This window comes from Sardina pilchardus, chromosome 6, assembly GCF_963854185.1.
Source record: "Sardina pilchardus chromosome 6, fSarPil1.1, whole genome shotgun sequence".
In the NCBI taxonomy this organism is placed as follows: Eukaryota; Metazoa; Chordata; class Actinopteri; order Clupeiformes; family Clupeidae; genus Sardina; species Sardina pilchardus.
The window spans coordinates 32,514,328-32,535,424 of NC_084999.1; the positions used below are offsets into that span (position 1 = coordinate 32,514,328).

Here is a 21,097-nt window from a genome sequence, read left to right on the forward strand (position 1 = left end):
TTTGTTTAATCTGTTTGGAGGCACACACATGCCCAGGGCCCAGTGGTGAATATTGCTTACTGTATCTGGTCTTTGCAGACCTATCAGTAAGGGAGGGGTGTCAGTGCGTTTGGCGGCACTTTCCTCTTAATTATGGCATGCATGATATCCATAAATAATTTACACAGGGAAGATGTATCTGCTGTTTATCTTCAATCCATTTTAGGTCTATGTTTCATGTTCTGTACATTTTGGCTATTGTTTAGGCTACAAGAAGGATGAAAATAGTCAATTTAAAGTAGCCCATTAAGTCTTAAGAATGTAATATTCAGTTATTATTATTATTATTAAGTCATTGTTTGGTGTCTCATTCACCATCGTCGCGACAGTGCTATTTTCCAACGCGCGAGCAACGCTTCTTCATGAGCTGCCTCCTAAACCGCTCATAGGACAGTGTTATAGAGGCAACCAATCAGAGCTGTTGGTCGTCTTACGGTGTCTTCCAGGGCTTTGAACCATCAAGCATATTCCATAGCCGCGCGATCAGCGGGAGAACGGAGATCTAAGCGCGCCTCAGGTTCTCACGGGTAGGCTACAGTGGATGTTATTATGATGTTTTTGTAGGAAAACAACAAGGGTGTGGAGCTACACGTTCAAGGATATACACAAACAGGTACGATTTTGCATTATATACTCGGTAGTATTGCTGGTGGAGCCTGTTTATTAATGCGAAATAGTAGAAATATAGCCTATTTTATATCAGCCGATGTTGTGGTTGTTTCGTTTTCTATCAACATGACCAATTACCTGGTGGTTTGCAAATCCAGCTCACGAATGGCGTATAACAGCTTTGGACTTGAGATTGAAGGGAATATTTCTGTATAGCCTACTTTCTTTTTCACTGTATTACGTAATTCGTCGTCCAACCCTTATGGATATGACATACGTCTATTTGACAGTCTGTACCTCGATATTACCTTTCAAAATGAGAAGCTAGGGCTGTAAGGATATTGAGAGCTACATGCAGGCAATGTATTGACAGTAGGACAATAACAATGATCACGTGGACTGCGTTCCCATCGCTCAAGCATGAGTACTGCTAAAGCAAGTTTATGTAACCCATCTTGCTAAAAGTCAGTAATAGTATGCAGAAGCACTTGGCCTGCCGACTTTATTTGGAAATGCCACCCCCAAGCATATTTCAACTGCTGCTACTGCAATAACAATAACATAATAATAACCAGCCATGTTTTGGGTGTTACAGCCTATTCTGTTACTGATTGATTATTTGAACACTTTGTGATAGTGATTCACTACTGTCGAACGAGTTACTATGGCATTGTCCTTGCATGGCATTTTTCTGTCATGAAATTATGAATAGGATTGGGCTATCAGTTGGGCCTTCAGGGTACAGCTCAATAGGAGGAGTTAATGTATGCTTTTGTGTGTAGGATTCTTCACAGTGAGACATGTACTCTTAAATTGTTATATAGCTTGACATGGAATGTGTAGACATCTGGTGTACAGTAGGGCTTTTTTCTGAGCTAAATTGGCAGTGATTTTGTATAATTTAAGAAGTGTTATGTGTAAGTCGGGTCTAGCCCTGTTTTCCCATATGTTCAAGCATTAAGAACGCTTCAGATGAGAATGCACTCATTCACTGACTTTGTCCCAGATTCGTGTGCTCTATGTTGCAGTTCACTGGTCTGTAAGCCACTGGCCTTTGAAGCAAACATCATGTCCTGTATTTAAATGAATGCACCTTGTTAATGACCACCACTTGATGTTTGACTTAACTGTCCCCCATGTAAATATGTAATGGGGTTAGAGGAATGCCTAGTAAATGCACTCAGCAACACAAGGTGCTGGTGATCAGTGGTTGTACATACAATTAACACCATGTGTCGGTTACATTTCAAGTTCATGGTTCTCGTGGAAGCTCCTTTCGAATGGGCTTCTAGCTTCAGTTTTAACATGCTCTGTGCTATCAGGGAGAATGGAAAAAGGTGCATAGTTTCCACAATTCAGTCTTGTGGGTGGCAGATTGAGTCCAAGTTGTCCTCAATCCTTTACTCTCGGTGCGCAGGTGACATCCTGCAGCGACAGTGCAGGCCGCAGTTCAAACGGCCGGGCCAGGGCTGCGCTCGGAGCACTATGTAAACCTCCCCAGTCTCGCTGTGCTTGAGCCGACACAGGCCCAGTTGGCATGGCGCGGGGGACATTTATCAGTAGGAATAAATATGACAAGCGCAACCACAGTGTGCACGTCCTCTGCTCCTTTGCAAAAGAGCGCTCCTGCATTAATAACGCCGTTGTTTGTTTCCTGTGTGTTTTTCTCTCTGTCGTTGCACTATGCACTGGCATGTGCCGTGGCGTGTTATTGCTTCTAACAATAACCAGGAGCTCCAGATTGTGTTTGTCAGTGTTACGGAGACAATACTATTTAAAGCCAGCGTCTGGTACTGGGATGAGGAGGTTGGGGGAATTGAAAGGAGGCTGATTAGGGTGGATGGGCATGCATGTGTGTGTGTGTGTGTGTGTGTGTGGGGAGGGGGGGGGGGGTTACTGAATGGTGAATAAGACCCACGCGACACATAGAATGGGATGGATCCCGTCGGGGGCTGGAACGGACCTTGGAGATGGGATGAGGTAATCAGAGGCACTAGGTGGGGGCGGCGGCGTGAACGGGGGTGGGGGGGGGGGGGTAGCCGTCCCTCTGGAGGCTGGCGTGTGTTGGAGTGGGTGCCGGCACCGGTACACGGAGCCGCCGAGCATCAGGACGGAGGAGGGGGAGCAGATGGGTCCACCCTCCATGTCCAGGCCCTCCCTGCAGACTAGAGTGGGCTGCATTTCTAGACGACGCCCTGATTCATCCACACTCCCTCTCTCTCTCTTCCTGTTTACAGTTCCATCTCATTACTGTCCTCAGTACTCTAGGTCTTTCTGTTTAGATGCATTTGGGTAGTTTTAAAGGGAGAAATAAGTGTGTTTGAGTGTTCATATTTCTCCCTGGTTAAAAATAGACTGAGGCCGAAATAGGCCAATTTATTGTTTAAGCACTCATCTGTGCAAAGCATCCCCAGAAGGCAAATATATGTAAGCATGCGCTCAGCCACTCAGTGATCCGCCTCTTGAGGTCTGAGCGCGTGCAGAAAGCTCTTTCTCTTTCACTCTTGCTCATTCTCTCGCCCTCCTCCCGTGCTGTGGCTAACAAGATCAGGCAACAAATGCTTCAAGCTTCTCACAGCACCAGATGTTTGACCTATTATGCCTTTTCTATAAGGTTTTGGATTCAGTTATTTAAACATAAATGTTTTCCTAAATAAATGTTTCCTAAATAAAAGTACATATGTACATATTGGAGTCAGACACATACAGTATATTAGGTTATACCTCATACTGTATGTAAGTCGCTTTGGTTAAAGCCATCTGCCAAATTAAGAAACATTTTACCTTTGAAGGTGAAGACTATGTTAGCTAAGGTGACAAATGGTGACAACAGTATGTCGATACCCAATAAGGTTTTGACCTTTTTCCAGTCCAGATACATATTTAAGCTCTTTGCTAATCCGATTTCTTAGACTCTAAAGAACTCATTCTGTATTCATACTTTACTAATTAATATATGGGATTATTCATGACTCATCGTGAGAGCTGCTCACAGATGTGAAATCTTCCTGCCAAGAGGACAGCACTAGTCTTGCTCTCAGAAAACAGTATGCAAAGAGGATGATAACACATTCATAAATCAGCAAGTCTATTATGCAAGATAATGACAAGTGTATTCTTGAATTCATGAACTCCTCCTGATTATTCGTGTCAACATTTCAGGTCAAACTAGTTCAAGCATTTGCTCTGTCTGCTCAACTCTTCTTGATTAATTGTGTTCAGGACAAACTAGCTCAAGTGTTTGTGCTGTCTGTTCAGAGTTGTTACTTGACAGCAGTGGTGACCCTGTCATTGTTGTGACTGCGCTGGCATCTCTATGGAGAGCCTCGAGTCCTTGAGGTGTCTGAATGTAAAGCTAGTGTCTGAAAAGCTGCCTTTGTCCTGGCCTGATTTCGGTGTCCTCTCGGCACTGCACAATAGACGGAGGCCACAGAGGGCTCAGTCAGAGAGAGGAGTGTCTCAGTAAATAAAATCAGCACTTCCCAGACCCCACTTTACACACAGAGGAGACACAACTGTCTGGACTTGTAGAGGTTCCTCTGAAATACTTGTTTATTCCATCTGATCTTTTGAGAATGTCAGCTAGTCTGACGCATGTCGAGGCAAGACTGTGGACATTATATTGGATATGTGATTTGGAGGTTGTTTAGACTTTCAATTAGAAGTCAATCTCTTGGGATTATTCATATCATAACTGTGTACACATGTGAAGTACACTCTGTGACTTGTTTGTAATATGATTAAATCAAAACAGGTTTTTCCAGAACATTTGGCCAAATTTGTTCTTGGTGCGAGGTGCATTGCTCACTACATGTGCAAATAATCTACAGGAAGTGTGTCTTTTTGTCGGGGCACTTTCAGATATGTGGGCACATTCAGTTCTATGAGGTCATGCGCATCTGAAATGACCCCTGCCTCTCTCAGGCCCCCGTGACACTGTGCGATGTCACACTAGACAGAACTGCCTGACACTTGAGAGCACAATGAGCCCCTAGTCTCTCCACTTGTGAATGCCATTATTGACACTGGTTAATAAAATCTTTGTTCAGTATAAACAATAAAACATATAACAGCAAATCAATAGCAGCGGCCTTTTCCATGGAGTTATTATGACTCCATGGTACAGTATATAGACTGTGCGTCTTACAGTAGATCTGTCCACCCACCAGGACAATGAAACCGCGAGCAACAGAACCACCCATGCCTGGGTGGTGGGTGGGGGTGTCAGCACCAAGCACTGAGGCGGTGAAGCTGCATAAGACGGGGCTTCTCGTATTATAGCCTGATAGATTTTGCTTGCACTCCGAAGCTGGAGCTGATAAGGGAGGTCTCTGCTCGATGTCTGATTATCCGCACGAGGTGACGAAGTGACGAGGTGAGCTCTTTTGTCTTCGGGGCTCTGTACCAATACTGAGAGTTGGCAGTAGAGAGAGCTTTGCTAGGGTGTGTTTTTGCCATGGCAGCACAGGGCCACTGAGGCTGTCGCTGTGACGCTGTGGGGCCCGCGAGTTATGGGAGCCACTGGAAGGTGAGCCTGGTGTCATTCTTCTGTTTACTCTGAGTGAGAATGAGAAACAGCGTGTGTACCGTGGGATTACTGTGTGGGTCTCGTGCTTTGTTTTTGGGATCTTGTAAGGAACTGCGGATCGATTCAGAGCTAAGTTAGATGTAAACACATGTGGTAGTATATATACCCATCATCGTGGTCTAAAACGCCTGCTTTTGTATTGGGCTCTCTTTGTGTAGGCCCGGTGGTCTTCATTACGACTTCTCTCCTAATGATGCATACCTCATTTGTTTGTTTATATTTCCGAAAGTGCTTGGTTAGCTTGGCGCATGTCTGGTTCCAATGCAAGCGGAGGAAAAAAGGCTTTTTTTGCACTAATGAGCATCACACACGCAGGACGGAGCAGCTGTCATCAGCGGGATGACTTCATGCACCAAGGCAGGGGGTAAACGTGAAAGATTAGGGAGGTTTTCCCAAGGGCTGGCAATAGCATTGTTTTCAAAAGCAATCAGAGATCTACAAGAGGAACAAGAGTGTTGTACTTCATGTAAACAAACTACATCTGGATGACACAGTGATGGCAGGGCTGTTTTGTTGCACATAGTAGAGGACACATTCTGCATGTTTATTGTATGCTGTAAAACTAGTTTTCTATTATCACATACCCTTGTATTTTTACTCCTCTGTTTAGGCAATAAAACACCACTCTATGACTGATAGCCATGAAAGGAGACTATAATATGGTGTCAATGTGAAAGTGAAAGTGACTCTTTGAATACACACACACACACACACACACACACACACACACACACACACACACACACACACACACACACACACACACACACACACACACACACACACACACACACACACACACACACACACACACACACACACACACACACACACACACAAATATGCATACAGTGTATTCACTCATTGTCCTTGTATTTCAGCTGCATCAAGAAGCCAAGAGAATCTGCCAGTCGTAGCTGTGGAGAGGGGGTGATGGAGGGTACTCAGGCTACCACAGGCCCCAAGTGAGTACACAGCTCTGTGCAGGTCACTCTGCAGTTATGTCAACTTATTAACATTAGTATACTACATATTGTGTGTACTTTCTTAAAATGAGCTGCTCTGTGATGGAAAACAACATTTCATCAGCACCTTACCACCTCACAAAGCCTTAATTTCGCAGAACCATTAGTATACAGGGCACTCACAGGCCTGTAATTGTGGTCCATAATCCCTAGGTTTATACTTTTGATGAGTGGTAGCACAAGGACTATCATTTTTAAAGCTGTGTCTGAGTAAAGTGAATACTACTGATTAAAATGTATACTGTATATACAGTAATGAATGTAAATATTTCATGTAAAGGGTTGAAGAACATGGGTCAATCCAAATGTCAGAGGAAGTTAAATATGATGCTTCAAGGGTCTAAACCAACAGTGCAGGTCTGAGCTGTCTCCACGGTCCTTGACTCTTGTCCCTCAGTTCCTGAGGGCGTTAAAACGTGTGAGCTGGGCCACTCAGAGATGTGGCTGTCGCAGTGTGTGGCCCAGTGTTCATCTGGTAGCTGCTGGACGCTCCACAGCTCCCTGGCCGGGCATTCCACATAGGCCTATTAATAAACCTCACCTAAGTGCCAAGGCTCTTGCCACATGTGGCCGCTCGCTGCCAGGCTGCAGAGGAGAGGAGTACTATCCTGCCACGCCACTTACCACAATGAAATATCATGTGAGCTTGGGCCAGGGGAAGCAGTCTGAGCTCAGGAAATCATAGGAACTATTAACCACAGCCATGTTTACCATGACGGTTAATGGCACTTTGAGAGTGGCGAGACTGTGATGGAAACCCCCTTTTGTTCTTCTGGCTTGTTCTGTGCATTTTTTTTTTATTATTACAGGACATTGTTATTACCGGGAACACTATGGGTGTGGTGTGTTCAGTCTCCAAACTTCACTCAGCACATTTGAGAGTTTTGAACTATGTTTTTTAAAAGTGCTGATAGAATCACATTAAAACTAAATAGCTTGCTACTAATTACATAAATAAGCTATGGCCTTGAGGAGTGATATCGCACAGTGAAGATGGCAATCAAGCTCCAAACTCTAATCAGTGACCCGGGGATAACAGACCCTCAGCCCTTTCTATTTAGGTCATTATGAAGTTTATTGGTGTGTTGTGTGCTTTGGCTCATGCAGTCCAAGTCTCTGGTTCTGGCGGGCTGGGTGTGGGTAGTCTCAGAGCGGCGTTGAGACGTGAAAGCACAACACAACATCCACCCCTGATGCCCACTGAGAAATGACACCATCTGGTCAGCAGTCAGACTGAGTAATGGTACTGGCATTTCAAATCTCTCTCTCTCTCTCTCTCTCTCTCTCTCTCTCTCTCTCTCTCTCTCTCTCTCTCTCTCTCTCTCTCTCTCTCTCTCTCTCTCTCTCTCTCTCTCTCTCTCTCTCTCTCTCTCTCTCTCTCTCTCTCTCTCTCTCTCTCTCTCTCTCTCTCTCTCTCTCTCTCTCTCTCTCCAGTAATGGCGAGGAGTTCAAAGTTCAGATGGCGAAGCACAACAACCACGCCCCCCTGCGGCCGCCGAGCGAGCAGTCGAAGGACCGGGCGACGAAGCGCCTGTCGGCGGAGTCGAACGGGCTCAGTGAGGGCGGGGCCGGGGCTCGCACCCCCGTGGAAGTGACGGCGCTGGAGGAGGCCTTCCGCCGCTTCGCCATCCACGGGGACACGCGCGCCACCGGGAAGGAGATGCACGGCAAGAACTGGTCCAAGCTGTGCAAAGACTGCGGCGTCATCGACGGCAAGAACATCACGCTCACGGACGTGGACATCGTCTTCTCCAAAGTCAAGTAGGACACCATCTGTTCTGCGTTCTGGGATCTTGGGATTGGAGGGGGGAGCGGCTGGCTGCTCTGTTATACTGTAACTGTGCTGTAACTATATCAGTCACCAGCATAAAAGGGGAAAATGGAGTATGAGAGTTAAATATATACAGTTACACCAGCTTCATCCCTTTGTGAGGTAAAAAGGAGCATGCTTTTGAAGCAACTCTATGTTCAGCCCCCCACGCATACGCGGGGAAAAGGAGGAGCCCGTCTATTTTATGCGCTTGCCCCAGATTTAGCAAAGGTTGTGGTCCTACAGTGTTGACTTGTTTAGCGTCACAGTCATATTACAGAGGCATAGGTCAGGATGGCTCATCCCCCATTCGGGCGGATATCTCCAGGCAGGATGGAGTCATCAGCCCTCGGCCCTCAGCCCAGCATCCAGCAGAATCTAAATGAATTGCACACACAGAGCCACAGAAAACACAGCTCTCAGACCACTTGCTGTATACTGTTGTGTAGTGGCGCAGATGGCTGCCGAGGCAGACCTTTTTTTTTTTTTGCTGTGTTTTTGATGTTTCGGCCAAACAGGCTGACTAGGAGTTGCAGTGCGCACAGTGGAGGGTTTCTGTGGGTGTGCTGTTTATGTTTGTGAGATATTAAGGGCATTCTGTGATCTTGAACGATTCTACGCTGAAGTGGTTTGGCTTCACCCCGACTGAACTCTGAAGGGAGCAGGGGGAAAATGTTCTTCTGCTAGACAGAACAGCGCAACTGTGAAGCGAGGCAGGGCTGGGGCCTCTCCAGCGGAGGAGCGTAGAGGGTGTGCACTGTGCAGGGTTACTGATTTCATTCAGGTCACATTATTCATTTCCTGTCAACAACAGCACCTGATAATATCACGTTGGAGTGGTGTATGAAGTACCTTATGATATTGGCCTGTGAGCTGAAGCAGAAGAGTCTGCATGCATCTCTGTGTGTGTGTGTGTGTGTGTGTGTGTGTGTGTGTGTGTGTGTGTGTGTGTGTTTGTGTGTCAGAGAATAAGGCCAGGCAGGAGTCGTGTGGGGGAAGGGAGGAGAGCCGAGGCTGACTCTAGACATGAGATGCAGATCTAACCTTCTGCTTTAATCATAGCTGGGTCAACGGCACGCCGTACAAGAGCCAATGCAGAATTAACCACTTGATGGGCTCTGCTGCTTCATGGAAAGGCTTTAGACGGCGAGCCTGTATACCGGAATGTTACAGTTGCTGTGTGTTACATCACAGGACAGAACACAGAAGACTGATTTTTACACCCTATTCCTTGGTTCGTCCACTTTATAAAGCTCACTCTCCCTGTAGATGTATTCAAAGGGGACACGTGTCATCATTTGAGAGGGACATGAAATGTTCCAGGTCAATGATGAGGTCGTTTTTAGCACTAACCTACATTTCCATCCAGCTAACCTGCAAGCAAGCTTTGAGTCATACGTCAGCTGACTGAAATAAAGCAAACAAAGCCTTTCCTAATGAAGTGTCTCCACACTGTTCCTTCATAATCAACATTGATTAGAATGAATATGTGCAGGCTTCTTTTGAAATGGTATTTTGTGAGGCCATTTCGGAGCGGAATGTCCAGCTGGGACCAGTGTGATTTCAGATCTGACATTAGACAGCATGGAACAGGCCTCCAGAGTAATGGAACTCCGGAGTGTTCCCCACTGAAGGATCGCCCAAACAAAACTGGTCACCGAAGAAGTCAAATTAATAATAAACCCGAAGAGGCGTGTTTACTAAGGCTTGTTGCTATGACATCAGGTTACCCTGGGATACAGTGAGCTTTATGGACTTTTGTTTAGGTGATTTATCACCACAGCAGTGATTGTTTGTATTTGTGTTACTATGCACTTTTTACCTTGGAAATGCAACGTGACACAGTTGGATTAAACACCCGGCCCCCCACCCCCTGCCCCCCTCCAAAGGGGTAAATGTGTTTCTTGAGACAACGTAAACATCCAAGACAGCTCTGAGGGCTAACAGTATGCAGTGGGCTGCTGTACAAGAGACATCAGAGAACCGTTAGAGCCACTGTCTGGTGTGGGATGACATGTCGGTATACAAACATCCTCATCTGCTCCTCAGGGAAAGTGAAATGTAATGCTAAAGGCACGGGTTGCTGGCAGTATCAGTCTATGGTCAGTGTGGTGGTTGAGGTTACCATAGTGGGTTTTTTAGGAGGCTAGGTAGAGTTTATGACTCATGCAGTGACATTTACAACAGCATTTGAACTTAGAACACAGAGCCAGTGCAGCTAATGTGTAAATACTTTGTTGACAGTGTGGGCTGTTCTCCTCTGAAGACTGCAAGGATAATAGAGTTCTTGGGTTGCAGTTAGCCTCCCTTCACCGATTACCCCCTGGCCATGTAGTGGTCTAAGTACTCCTGGTTCAACAATACAACGAGGAGTAAACTGGTTTAATTTTTTATGTTTGTGTATTACAGGAAGAAATCCAGCCGCACCATTACATACAATGAATTCAAAGACGCTCTCACAGAGCTGTCTAGGAAGAGGTTCAAAGAGAAAGAGAACGCAGACGAGGCAGCAGAGGAGGTCTTCAAGCTGATCGAGGGCAAATCACCAGTCATAGCTGGAGTCACGGTAAACTCAATCTTCATCACATTTCAGTCAAGATCCTCGTTTCATGAATAAAAGTGATTCATGTTTTCATGTACAGTAGGGGCAAATGAGTGTCCCTTTTTAATGTGATGGAAACTGTGCCGATTGACAGTTAAAAGTGAACACATGACTTCCCTGGATAGTGAGCTGCTTCCGATAACGTCCTCCGTTAACTGATATTGTAAATAAAATGTCAAGCCTCTGACCTTCTGTTCCCTCCACAGAGAGCAGTGGCCTCGCCCACAGTGTCCCGCCTGACGGACACCACCAAGTTCACCGGCTCGCACAAGGAGCGCTTCGACCAGACAGGCCGTGGGAAGGGCAAGGCTGGCCGCGTAGATGTCGTGGACACGTCAGGTTATGTGTCAGGCTACAAGCACCGCGGCTCGTACGAGAAGAAAACAGGCCCTAGGCCCAAACCAGAGTGAAGCACTCCTGGGGTCCAGTCAGGAGAGTTAGCAGAGAAACACCATCCTAAATTGCATCCCCAACTCTCCTCTGTCTGTCTCTTGCTCCAACACCAAACAGAAAAAAAAGAAGCACAACAAGGAAATATTTTCCCGTTTCATGTTATTGTTTGTTATTATCTGTGATCGAGACGTGGTTCAAGTTCCTTTTTTTCTGTGATGTTTGAGAACTGGAACGTTGTTTACATCTACACAAAGACATCACCAGCTGGTACATTCCTAACCAATACCAAGCAACTGCCAAGCATTGAGCGGAACCACCACGGAGAGGAAAGCACTATGAAATATGAAGTCTTACTAATGCAATAGGGCCTTACACTGCCAAGAGCTATGAGGATCATTACGCCAAGACAAACAATGAGAAATTGTCCAACTAGATTGCACTTTTCACTGGTCTGTCCTCTCTTCATTTTCTGAGTCGTTTAACTGTAGAAATTATACCCTTTATTTACTCGTACGAGCTTAATCCTGTTTCCTTAGTCCCGTAGTCAAAGTGGATGTGTGTTGTTTTCAAGTATACTTCAGTTGTGTTGTCCTCTCCCTGGTGAGTGTTAGAGAGTTAGGGTAGAGGGTGCAGGGAAGAGCCCTCCATATGCCACTTTCACAATGTTGGGCACATACTGTAGCCTTGTCCTATCACTGTAAAAAACGATGTAAAAAAATCACTAAATCACTGATATGCCATAAAATTGTTTCACTTATTTGGTTAAATAGATTTGGCCTTTGTATGTATCTTTGTGGTTAACGACATGTCTTCTTGTTTTATCACAATTCACGTTAAATTAGTGCTGTACCATTCATGTATAAAACATAATTTATTTTGTTGTAGGAAAAACAGTATGTTCATTTTTGCCTAACCATCAAAAGTAGCTCATGATCTTCACAAGTTCTATAGGCCAAGAAAGTTCAAATACAACGGCACATATGCAACTGGATACAATTAGTATTAGGTACTACTTTTCAGACCCCATTCACATTCAGAAACCTGAAACCGCTAGCTTCATGGAAACGAACATCAGGGAACAAAAGATATGGTGTTCAAGATTGTATAAAAAAAAACGTTTTGTTTCCAGTTATGTGGTTCTTAATATTTATGGAATGCTAGTATGTTGTATGCTAAACTATTAGCTTGAACTAAAACACTGGCTGCATATTTGTGTTCTGTGTGTTTTCTGCAGTGCATTGTGATCTTTACCAGCCCTCGAGTACATGACTTTTATGACTTTTGTGAACTCCAGTGAGATGCATCACTTGTGCTAACAACATTGCCTCTACTAGGTGTCCTTTGGTAATGTCTACTGCCCAGGCAGCATGAGCTTGTGTCCAGTGGCAGAAAGGATAGTGAAGACATTGTGCATTGGAACTCTGCATGGTCCAAAAATGTCAGCCACTGCCATTTTCTGTGGTCAGATGACAACCTGAATTTCTACGAGTTACCTTAATACGTTTGTGTGGAAGCATATCATAGCTTACAGTTTGGATTTTATAACAATTAAGCAGACTAGCTTGTACCACAGTTATATTGAAACAGCATATTACACACATGTACCACTTTTTCAATAAGTGAATTATTTACAATTTTATACATTTCATACAAAGGCACTTTGCTACATTTTGAACTATGTGCAATTTACAAACTAAGACTAAAAGCAAAAATGTTTACAGTAAATGTGTTTTTCACATAATAGCCAAATTTGCTACAGCTTTAGCTGCACAGGGTAAGCACAACAGGTCTTCTCATGTCATTTGATTTTGCCCCTGATGTCTTTCCACATCCCTCCAAATTAACCAAGAGTCCAATTTAAGCTAATATAGACATAGAAAAGGGGGCCAAAATTCCCATAATAAAATATTTATTGAAATGTAGTTCCTTAGGCAGTCTGAAGGAAAAGGGAATAACATGTATATAATTATTCTTCTACGGAACATTTATTTTTCAGTGACATACTGTTCCTTCCATATTCATAGCCAGTAGTTTGCCTAGAAAGTGAATTGTATTTATGTTGAAAAAAGTAAAACATTACTGTACTAGCAGTTGGAAGTATTTAATGTATGATTTGATGTTTGTGTGCTTACTGCCAAATATTGTGCACCATTTGTTTTGAGGAACAATATTGTCTTATTTTTCAGAATAACGTTTTTCTTTTTCTAATGGTCTTGTGCCCTGATGCATGTTTTCTGGTCATGGTGTGGTACTTTAGACCTTACAGTATATGTGTGTCCCCGTTTTGTAGCATTGTTGAGAATAAAAAGAAATGAAACCTTACCTGGACAACAGCAAGTTAATCATTTGGTGTTAAGCAGGTCACATGTTGCATGCCATTGCCTCACGTACCAAACCTTAAATCTGACATGGTTGTATATACAAATTCCTTGCATACAGTAGTCACCAGGCAACCAAACACGTCTCAGATCTCAGATCTTAGTTTTACGGCATGATCTCACTGGATAAAGTGTGTGTGTGTGTGTGTGTGTGTGTGTGTGTGTGTGTGTGTGTTGCACTCTTTGACCCTGGTAGATGAGGGTGTTAGTGATTAGGTCATTCAGCGGTGTACTAGAGGACAGAGAGGGGTCATGGGAATACACTGGCACAACAGAGCCTGGGACACGGCCATGAAATCACACATGCCTTTTGTTCCAACTCAGAAAATTCTCCAGTCGCCATTTGGAATATGAAGGGGAACAGTTGAATGGTGCCAGTAACATTACAAAAAAATTAATTCAAATGAACTCCGAGATACTATTTTAGTCCCAAGGTTTTTGGAAAGCACAGTAAGTAAAATCAATCAGACAGTGAGACAGGGGAAAGTATTACTTGTGTATTCAAAGTACCCCACTGGGTTAAGTGTTAACATCCATTTAAGTGTGCAGTTCATATGTGCTTATAACACAATGACACAGCTTAACGAGGAGACCTCCCCAACCCAACACCTGCGGCAAAGCCATGCCAGGCTGGTGGTGGTCTCATCCAATAAAATCAATTAAAAAAAAAAGCAAAACAATAAAAATAAAATAAAGGAAAGCTACAAAAGTTCATCCATTACATAACCACCTCTCATAAAAAATAAATACCAATAAATATTCCATTGCACTACAGTTGTCCATGAGGAACTTAAATGACTCACAGCATTAACAACAGAAGACAAGTTCATAACTCACCAGTCCTTATTCCCATAGGCCACATGCAATCCAGTTTATGAGCATGCGATCTCCAAGCACATTCAGATTCACAACATAAAGGCACTTATGGGGTTAAAGGTCACAATGTGGGTCTCTGCAGGCCGTCAGGCCGGAGGATGACTTCAGCCCTCTCACAGATGCACAGGAGAGGCTGTCAGCAACCTAAGACAATGAGAAGCATTCAGTAATGAGGACTATAGAGCTGTAGGTCACAACATTTACAGTATGTATTGTAGATGTCTATGTGGCTTGTATGCACAACTGCTTGAATATGCATGTGTTTCTCTGTCATGTCTATCGATCTTGATTCTTTATTTCAGGTGCTTTATATACCTCACATTTGAAACAACCCAGTCATTTCACCTGAAATTATTTTAAACAGAAAAGTGCCTGCATATCCAGCATGTACAGTCAAGAATCAAGTCGTTTGCTGACAAGAAAAGCTACTTACTGCACTTTTACTACAATGCAAATTACAGCAACCTCAACGAAATCTGAGGCTGAGACTCTCTGGTCCCCTGCTGATGGCTGCCTTCCCTGCAGCATCTCCACCAGTACCCCCCTCTGTGCCTCCTGAGAGAAGGTAGCTCTACTGCTCACCATCCACACACGCACACGCACACGCACACGCACACGCGAACACTCACACACAGCCTACGGCCACTTTCTCAGACATGGATTATGTCTAATCTTGGACTGAACAATATTCTAAATGAATATTCTACACAGGGAGAAAGCACTGTGACCGTACTACATGCATCTGAGAAACTAATGTTTAGTAACCCTCCAATCAATTAGTTCAGGAGGACTACAGCAAAAACGCCTGGTCTGCAACGCTCAAGCTCCTGCGGACACTGGGGTCATTTTGACAGTTAGTTCAACAGTCCATGTCTCTGGACACGCTCACCGTTATCGCTGGCGCTGGTTAATTTGTTAATTCTGGATGATAAGATGCTCTGCTCGAGGCTTATGAGCTGCTTCTGCAGACACACGTTCTCCTCCAACACGCTCCTCAGCTGCTCATCAAGGCTCTCCTGTGGCAGTAGGACACAACATGGGAAATACACAACAAAATGGCTTGCACTGATGAAGACCCTAGCCGCTACGCATGGGCATTTTTAGGTCCTTGTTGGACATGTCTATTTTGTATTAAAGACATTTTAAACTTGGAGTGCCTTGGTCATGGAGAATTTGTTCTCTTTGTTCTTACACGGCTTCACACAGTGTTGGATGGATAGTGTGCAAAATAGCAATTACTCTATTTAACCTGACTGGACAAACATACTTGATGAATTGATGAGGAGATAGTCAGTGTATTATGATTAATCTAGAACTAGACTAACTAAACACTGGCCTTTTAGTAAAGGCCCATATATGCTTGAGCTACTCTATTCTACATATCCAACACACTGCTGATATTCTTTCAGCAATGTTGTGTAAAGCTAACTAGGACCTGCATATTTGGAGAACATGGAATGTGAAAAAGGGCCAGGTCAGAAATATTAGGCCAGCATTAGAAGATGATGTAACAAAATAAACTTTGACGAGAACAGTTTTTTTTTTTTTTTAAGGCTTTGGGGTTTCAAGGTGGACAAAGATCCCCAGAAATCACATTTCATGCAGGGCCCAATATAACTGTACACATTAAGAGGAGACATTTTTTCTCTCAACTTACGACGGAGTTGTGTGCTCTCTCTAGCTGGGTGGAGAGCTCCTGAACCTCACATCTGTGCCTTTCCTCCCGAGCCCCAGCCTGGGCATTAAGGGCCTGCACCTCCTCTCTGAGGGTCTGCGCCTCGCTCTCCCGGCCCGCCAGCTCCCGCTCCATCAGGGACACCACCTGCACGGCCCGCGCTGACCACCACATAGGACACAACAGGACTCTCTGTTTAGGGAAGTGTGAGCAGGCTGGAGGGCTCTTAGCTCCCCACAATCATATGGCTTGAGAGGAACCACATGCCCCTATAAACCTGAATGAAACACTTGAAGTATGGTGATCTGATACTGATAGACAAGTGAAATGGTGAGCACTCACTGAAGAATGTCTTGTAGTGTTGTGGGTCACTATTGCCAGTGGTCCAGTGCTCGCGCACCATGCTGAGCAGCAGGTCAAGGGGCTTCCTGTAGCTGCCCTGAACAAAAGGAGGAGGAGGAGGAGGTTTCAAACAAGATGCCAGTACCTTACATCAGCAGATCTCTGATCCTCTGGCAAAACAACACACCCACTCTTAGCATTTTCTTAGCAAACACTGTGGACTTGGACCAGGGAGGTACACCGTCATGGCCAACTTGGACATATTAAACAAAAACACAGGACAGCGTTCATAAACACGGTGCCCATGAGAAGTTTGCGGTGTTTCCCGTCTGCGGGCGATTCATCCAGCCTAAGCCGGTCGGTGTCCTCGGACTGACCCTCTGTGGTCCGGCGGCCTCTTGCTCAGGGCAGCCCCCGTCCTCTGCCCTCCTGCTGGACACGCGGCGTGCCTGGAGAGAGAGGTCGCCAACGTCCAGACCGCTCTGCCCCGCCGGACTGGGTGGGGATGCATGCTGTGTGGAAGCCAGCTGACCATCTCCTACATAGCCAGAGAGAGAGGAAGTAATATTGACTCTCAAATGTGACTGTGTTCTATATGTGAACATCTCCAAAATAATTCAGATTTCTAGCTGAACAACACCTTAGTGCTGCCACTAACGACTAATTTTCTAACGATTAATCTTTCGACTAATTTTTCGATTAGTCGACTAATCTAAACGACTATTTTTCTTTAAAAAAATCAAGTTTTCGTTATTTTGTTGTGTCCATTTTATTTTTAACTCAACTGAAGGGCCAAAACATGACATATAGCCATAGATATAGATATGCTCATATCAATATCAGCCTACTTTTGTAGAGTTAATAACAGAATGAATAACATTACAGCCGTTAGAGACGGGAGACCAAAAATAAATAGGGGGTCAATAGCAAAACGATTAGTCGACAAAAAAAAATGGCATCGACTAATTTTCATAATCGATTAGTTCGATTATGTCGATTAATCGCGGCAGCACTACAACACCTGTTATCCACCGTGTTATTGCCCTCTTACATGTATGCGTCACTTAATATTAATTTCTATACAAACTAAGACGGCGGATTCGTGAAGAAACGCAAGCGCCCACATCATAAGTGTCTAAATTAGCTATGTAACAAAATGGCATTTTACCGTGACTCGAAGAGCTTTAAACAATGTTGTAAGGTTGGTACAAAACCATTCAGAGCTTCAGTATAATTTTGATTTGCGACTAGAATTCTCAGTCTAACCGTTGATCTGCCGTGTGAAAGGGTGAAAATAGGCGAACCACCAGGCCAGCACTAAACTCTGAGCATGGTAAACAAAATCAGATATTTCAGGAGGTAAAAGCCCCAGTAAGAACCAAACCAGATTTTGGTCAAATCTACACACCTATGGCTACTGAAACTGTAAGGTTCATTTATCAAATATTATTTTGAGGTATCAAAAAACATTGTTGTTTCAGAATTTTCAAACGAAAGGGGCGATAATTGGTTTTGTTACAATACAATGTCCACAATGCATTGATGTCAATGTGAATGCACTGGTCACTGGTCATCAGTGTAATTTGCTAGGCTTGTGGGCAAACACTAATGAGAGTCCGCTGCATTACAGATGTGAAACCATGTTTCAGAAGACATCTAAGCAGTCACACCCTTTCTAGGAGACGCGGTGGTTCTGGGGTCCGGTGTGAACACTGCTGTAGCTGGGATCCTGAGCTGTGCGGGCTTGGTCCCATGGGTGGCCGGCGCTGGGTGCAAGCTGTGGGATCCCTGGACGTAGCCGTCTGCAAAAGTCACTCTGGGTCTGTTACTGGCCAGCCCTGGAGGTCCACCATTGGTCAGAGACCCTTTTCTGCATGGCTGAATGCTTGGCTGGACACGAGAGGCTGGTTAAATATGTGACACACATAAACAGGGTTAGCTTTCTGCAAGTAAACCACACAACATTGTTAATGTATTAGAAAACAATCTGTTGATTTGTTTGTAATGGGGATGGTCGTTTGACTGAAAGCTAGGCTGCCTATTAAAAACTTGAATATGGACTGAAGTGTGCAGACAGTTTATTTTGAAGATTCTCCGTTTTTGTTTGTCTAGCACCTTTGTTATTGTGAGTGCGGTGTAACTCCTTCAAAATTGCCTTGATTCGTTTATAACCAAGGAAAGCAATGTCTTAAATAGAACACAGTGTAGAACCATTGTGCATAAAGGGCTAAATGTGTTTCTTGTGATCAGAGAATTTGCTAGATCTAAAAAAAAAAAATCTAATTGACTGTCTCCACCTAGTGGTGGTAAGGAAGAGAGAATAGTTACCATCAGTGCTCTGTGCATGTCTGAAGGCTGGCTTTACACAGTCCTGTAATGAACATAAGTTTAGTAGTAGTAAGTAAGGGATTATCACTTAATTCCAAATGCCACCAGTCACAAATCTTATGTACAATACCCAAAAACAAATTACCTGTGTTTGAGGGAAGGAGTCAGAATCGTAATCATTGACCAAGTATATGACTTCATCAGGTATTTCTGCATTGAGAACATGAGCACAATGGATATGGCCTTAACACAAACATCAATTTGATCAACCTAGCATCTGTAACAAACATACAGTATGTAACAAATTGGCATAATCCTTATAAAAACACTATAACTGAACACCATCACGCACGCTATCACCATACTAAGCTCAATCTTTTAAGATCAAACATTAGTCTGGGGAGTCTGCACTTTATTCTACTGCACTAGAGGCATGATTCCAGGCAGGTTTCCACACCATAGGTTAAACCAGGATATGCACCAGGTGTCTAAAATGCCATTTATTTTAGGGGGTGGTATATTCCATTAGGTGATCCCACTAAAAAGCTACCAATCTCAGAAGTCTATCATATCAAAATATAAACTAGGGATGTGTAGGTATAAAAAAAAAAACACAACTAGAATTTTCCCACCCAGATGGTACCGGTATGCTACATTTTGCGTCCTTGACCCAAGGACTGAATGGTTAGAGTAAATCCTCTTGCTCTGAGGAACTGCTTAGCTGAGCTTGAAAGACACAGTCTGGCAGTTCCCTCTTACCCTGTGCCAGACGAGACTGCGCCTGTCTGTTCCCTCTTACCCTGTGCCAGACGAGACTGCGGTTCTGTCTGGGCGTCTGGCGGAGGACTCGTCTGAGCCCGGTTCCTGTGGTTCCTGCGGTTGATGTGGTTCACTGCAGCCTCCTCATTGCCATCCGGCAGAGCCAGACTTTTGTTCTGCCTGTAAAATGCTGCCATTCTCAGATCACTGCTCCTGCAAGCCACAACACTAGATATATATATACAATATTCATACAATAGAGTACATCAACACTGTGTCTCAGTGAACACGGTTTTATGGATTTTATTGGTGAGACCGAAGACAATTCTCATGCCCCATATGACAATAAAGTCTATTGATTTCAATTAAATTGAATATGTACAATGTTTTTAAGGACGGTACCTTTGGTCTGAGAGGCTGTTGAGACAGCTGGTTTTCTGCTTGGGCTCGAGCTCCACATCGGAGGTGAAATGCATGATGGCAGCTTTGCGCTCTCGATCTCTTACTGGGCAGTCATCTAAATCATCATGCATAATGGGAATCAAAATAGAACTTTAAGTGTGTGTGTGTGTGTGTGTGTGTGTGGGGGGGGGTGGTATGCTATGTGCATTAGGCCGGTCTCTGTGCATCAAAACAGTGGTAGCCTACCAAGATTCCGCAGTTGGCATAGTGCATGCACCAAATGCAGGCGGTACTCTGGGTGCTTCTTGACCACAGGGTTGAGTCTCAGGTCCAGCTCTCTCAGGCTCTTCAGTTTGGACAGGGTAATTACCTCTTGAAAGGCTGATATCTTGTTAAAGTACAAATTCAGCCTTTCCAACAGTTTCAGGTGCTCAAGACCCTGTTGGATGAAAAAATAAACACTCAAAAGTTCCCTAAAAGACATGGCAATTACAATCCAACCACTTACATCAACTAGGCCTAACTAGTTATAATTTGAGAAAATAATACACAAAAGTTGAACTGATACTCACTGACACCGAGACAAGTGCATTGTAGGACAGGTCTAATGTCTTCAACCGCACGAAATTCTTCAGCGATATTCCTAAATGGCTTATTTTCCCCTCGATGTTACCGGGCAGGCACAGAGTTCGGACATCAGCTAGAACGGACAACAAAAAAAGGTTTCATTGTTAAACTTTAATGTAACAATTTACGCCATGAGCTGCTACAACCATGTATTTGTAACTCAGCTAAAGTTACTATTATTGCTGCTCCAGGCAGCACTTGGCAACAAGGTAACATCTTTGGTGGGCTAGCTAGCTAGGATGGTTTTCTAGCATAGATTAGCTACACACTTAGTTGCAAATGTTGTATGGAGGTGTTTCCCCATAGGTTTTGTGGACTGTCCGAAAGCCTTGCCAACTCAAATAGCATTAACTTAACTTGTATTACCTAAAAGTTTATGGTGTAATTGTAGTTTCTCACGAATCCATTCCTCTGTAACTGTCAAATCCTTTGCCGCCATGTTTTGAAACAAGACGAAAGCATCAGGAAAGCATGCGCATTTCCTTATATTTATTGCCGTCGGTGCCATCTAGTGGCAACAACTATGTAGTGAAATACAAGAGCTTTTTCCATTGCATTCTAGCCCCAATCTAAAACAGGCTAGATCTAAATGAAATATTTTACTAAATTAGACTGACGACAATGAGCAGATCTGCTGAATACAT

At 44.0% G+C, this 21,097-nt stretch overlaps 2 protein-coding genes across 3 annotated transcripts; one reads left to right on the plus strand and one right to left on the minus strand.

Moving 5' to 3' along the window:
- The first annotated feature begins 378 nt into the window (after positions 1–378).
- LOC134083279 (tubulin polymerization-promoting protein-like) lies at positions 379–13,388 on the plus strand. 2 transcript variants are annotated; one of them, XM_062539534.1, is made up of 5 exons: positions 379–652; positions 6,118–6,201; positions 7,696–8,022; positions 10,481–10,637; positions 10,880–13,388. In XM_062539534.1, the coding sequence occupies exons 2-5, from the start codon at positions 6,170–6,172 to the stop codon at positions 11,081–11,083; spliced, it is 720 nt and encodes a 239-aa protein (XP_062395518.1). In that variant the 5' UTR covers positions 379–652; positions 6,118–6,169; the 3' UTR covers positions 11,084–13,388. The 2 variants fall into 2 exon arrangements, with proteins under 2 accessions (XP_062395518.1, XP_062395519.1); XM_062539535.1 differs by lacking the exon at positions 379–652 and adding an exon at positions 4,870–5,023.
- A 539-nt stretch (positions 13,389–13,927) lies between these two features.
- cep72 (centrosomal protein 72) lies at positions 13,928–20,908 on the minus strand. The gene is made up of 13 exons (XM_062539521.1): positions 20,820–20,908; positions 20,399–20,526; positions 20,073–20,265; positions 19,827–19,941; positions 19,465–19,637; positions 18,811–18,875; positions 18,666–18,708; positions 18,008–18,241; positions 16,715–16,875; positions 16,338–16,434; positions 15,978–16,156; positions 15,210–15,336; positions 13,928–14,464 (listed from the first exon to the last, which is right to left on the minus strand). Exons 1-13 carry the CDS (start codon positions 20,890–20,892, stop codon positions 14,457–14,459), a joined length of 1,596 nt encoding a protein of 531 aa, XP_062395505.1. The 5' UTR covers positions 20,893–20,908; the 3' UTR covers positions 13,928–14,456.
- Between the last annotated feature and the right edge of the window lie 189 nt (positions 20,909–21,097).

What these genes read in the sequence shown, in the direction of transcription:
- LOC134083279 (XM_062539534.1), top strand. Translation starts at nt 6,170, where the DNA reads ATGGAGGGTACTCAGGCTACCACAGGCCCCAA. An exon ending in CAGGCTACCACAGGCCCCAA is followed by an intron (nt 6,202 to 7,695) that starts GTGAGTACACAG and finishes CTCTCTCTCCAG; the next exon opens with TAATGGCGAGGAGTTCAAAG. An exon ending in ATCGTCTTCTCCAAAGTCAA is followed by an intron (nt 8,023 to 10,480) that starts GTAGGACACCAT and finishes TGTGTATTACAG; the next exon opens with GAAGAAATCCAGCCGCACCA.
- cep72 (XM_062539521.1), bottom strand. Translation starts at nt 20,892, where the DNA reads ATGGCGGCAAAGGATTTGACAGTTACAGAGGAATGGATTCGTGAGAAA. An exon ending in ATGCCAACTGCGGAATCTTG is followed by an intron (nt 19,942 to 20,072) that starts GTAGGCTACCAC and finishes ATGATGATTTAG; the next exon opens with ATGACTGCCCAGTAAGAGAT. An exon ending in AGAGAGCACACAACTCCGTC is followed by an intron (nt 15,337 to 15,977) that starts GTAAGTTGAGAG and finishes CTACTGCCACAG; the next exon opens with GAGAGCCTTGATGAGCAGCT.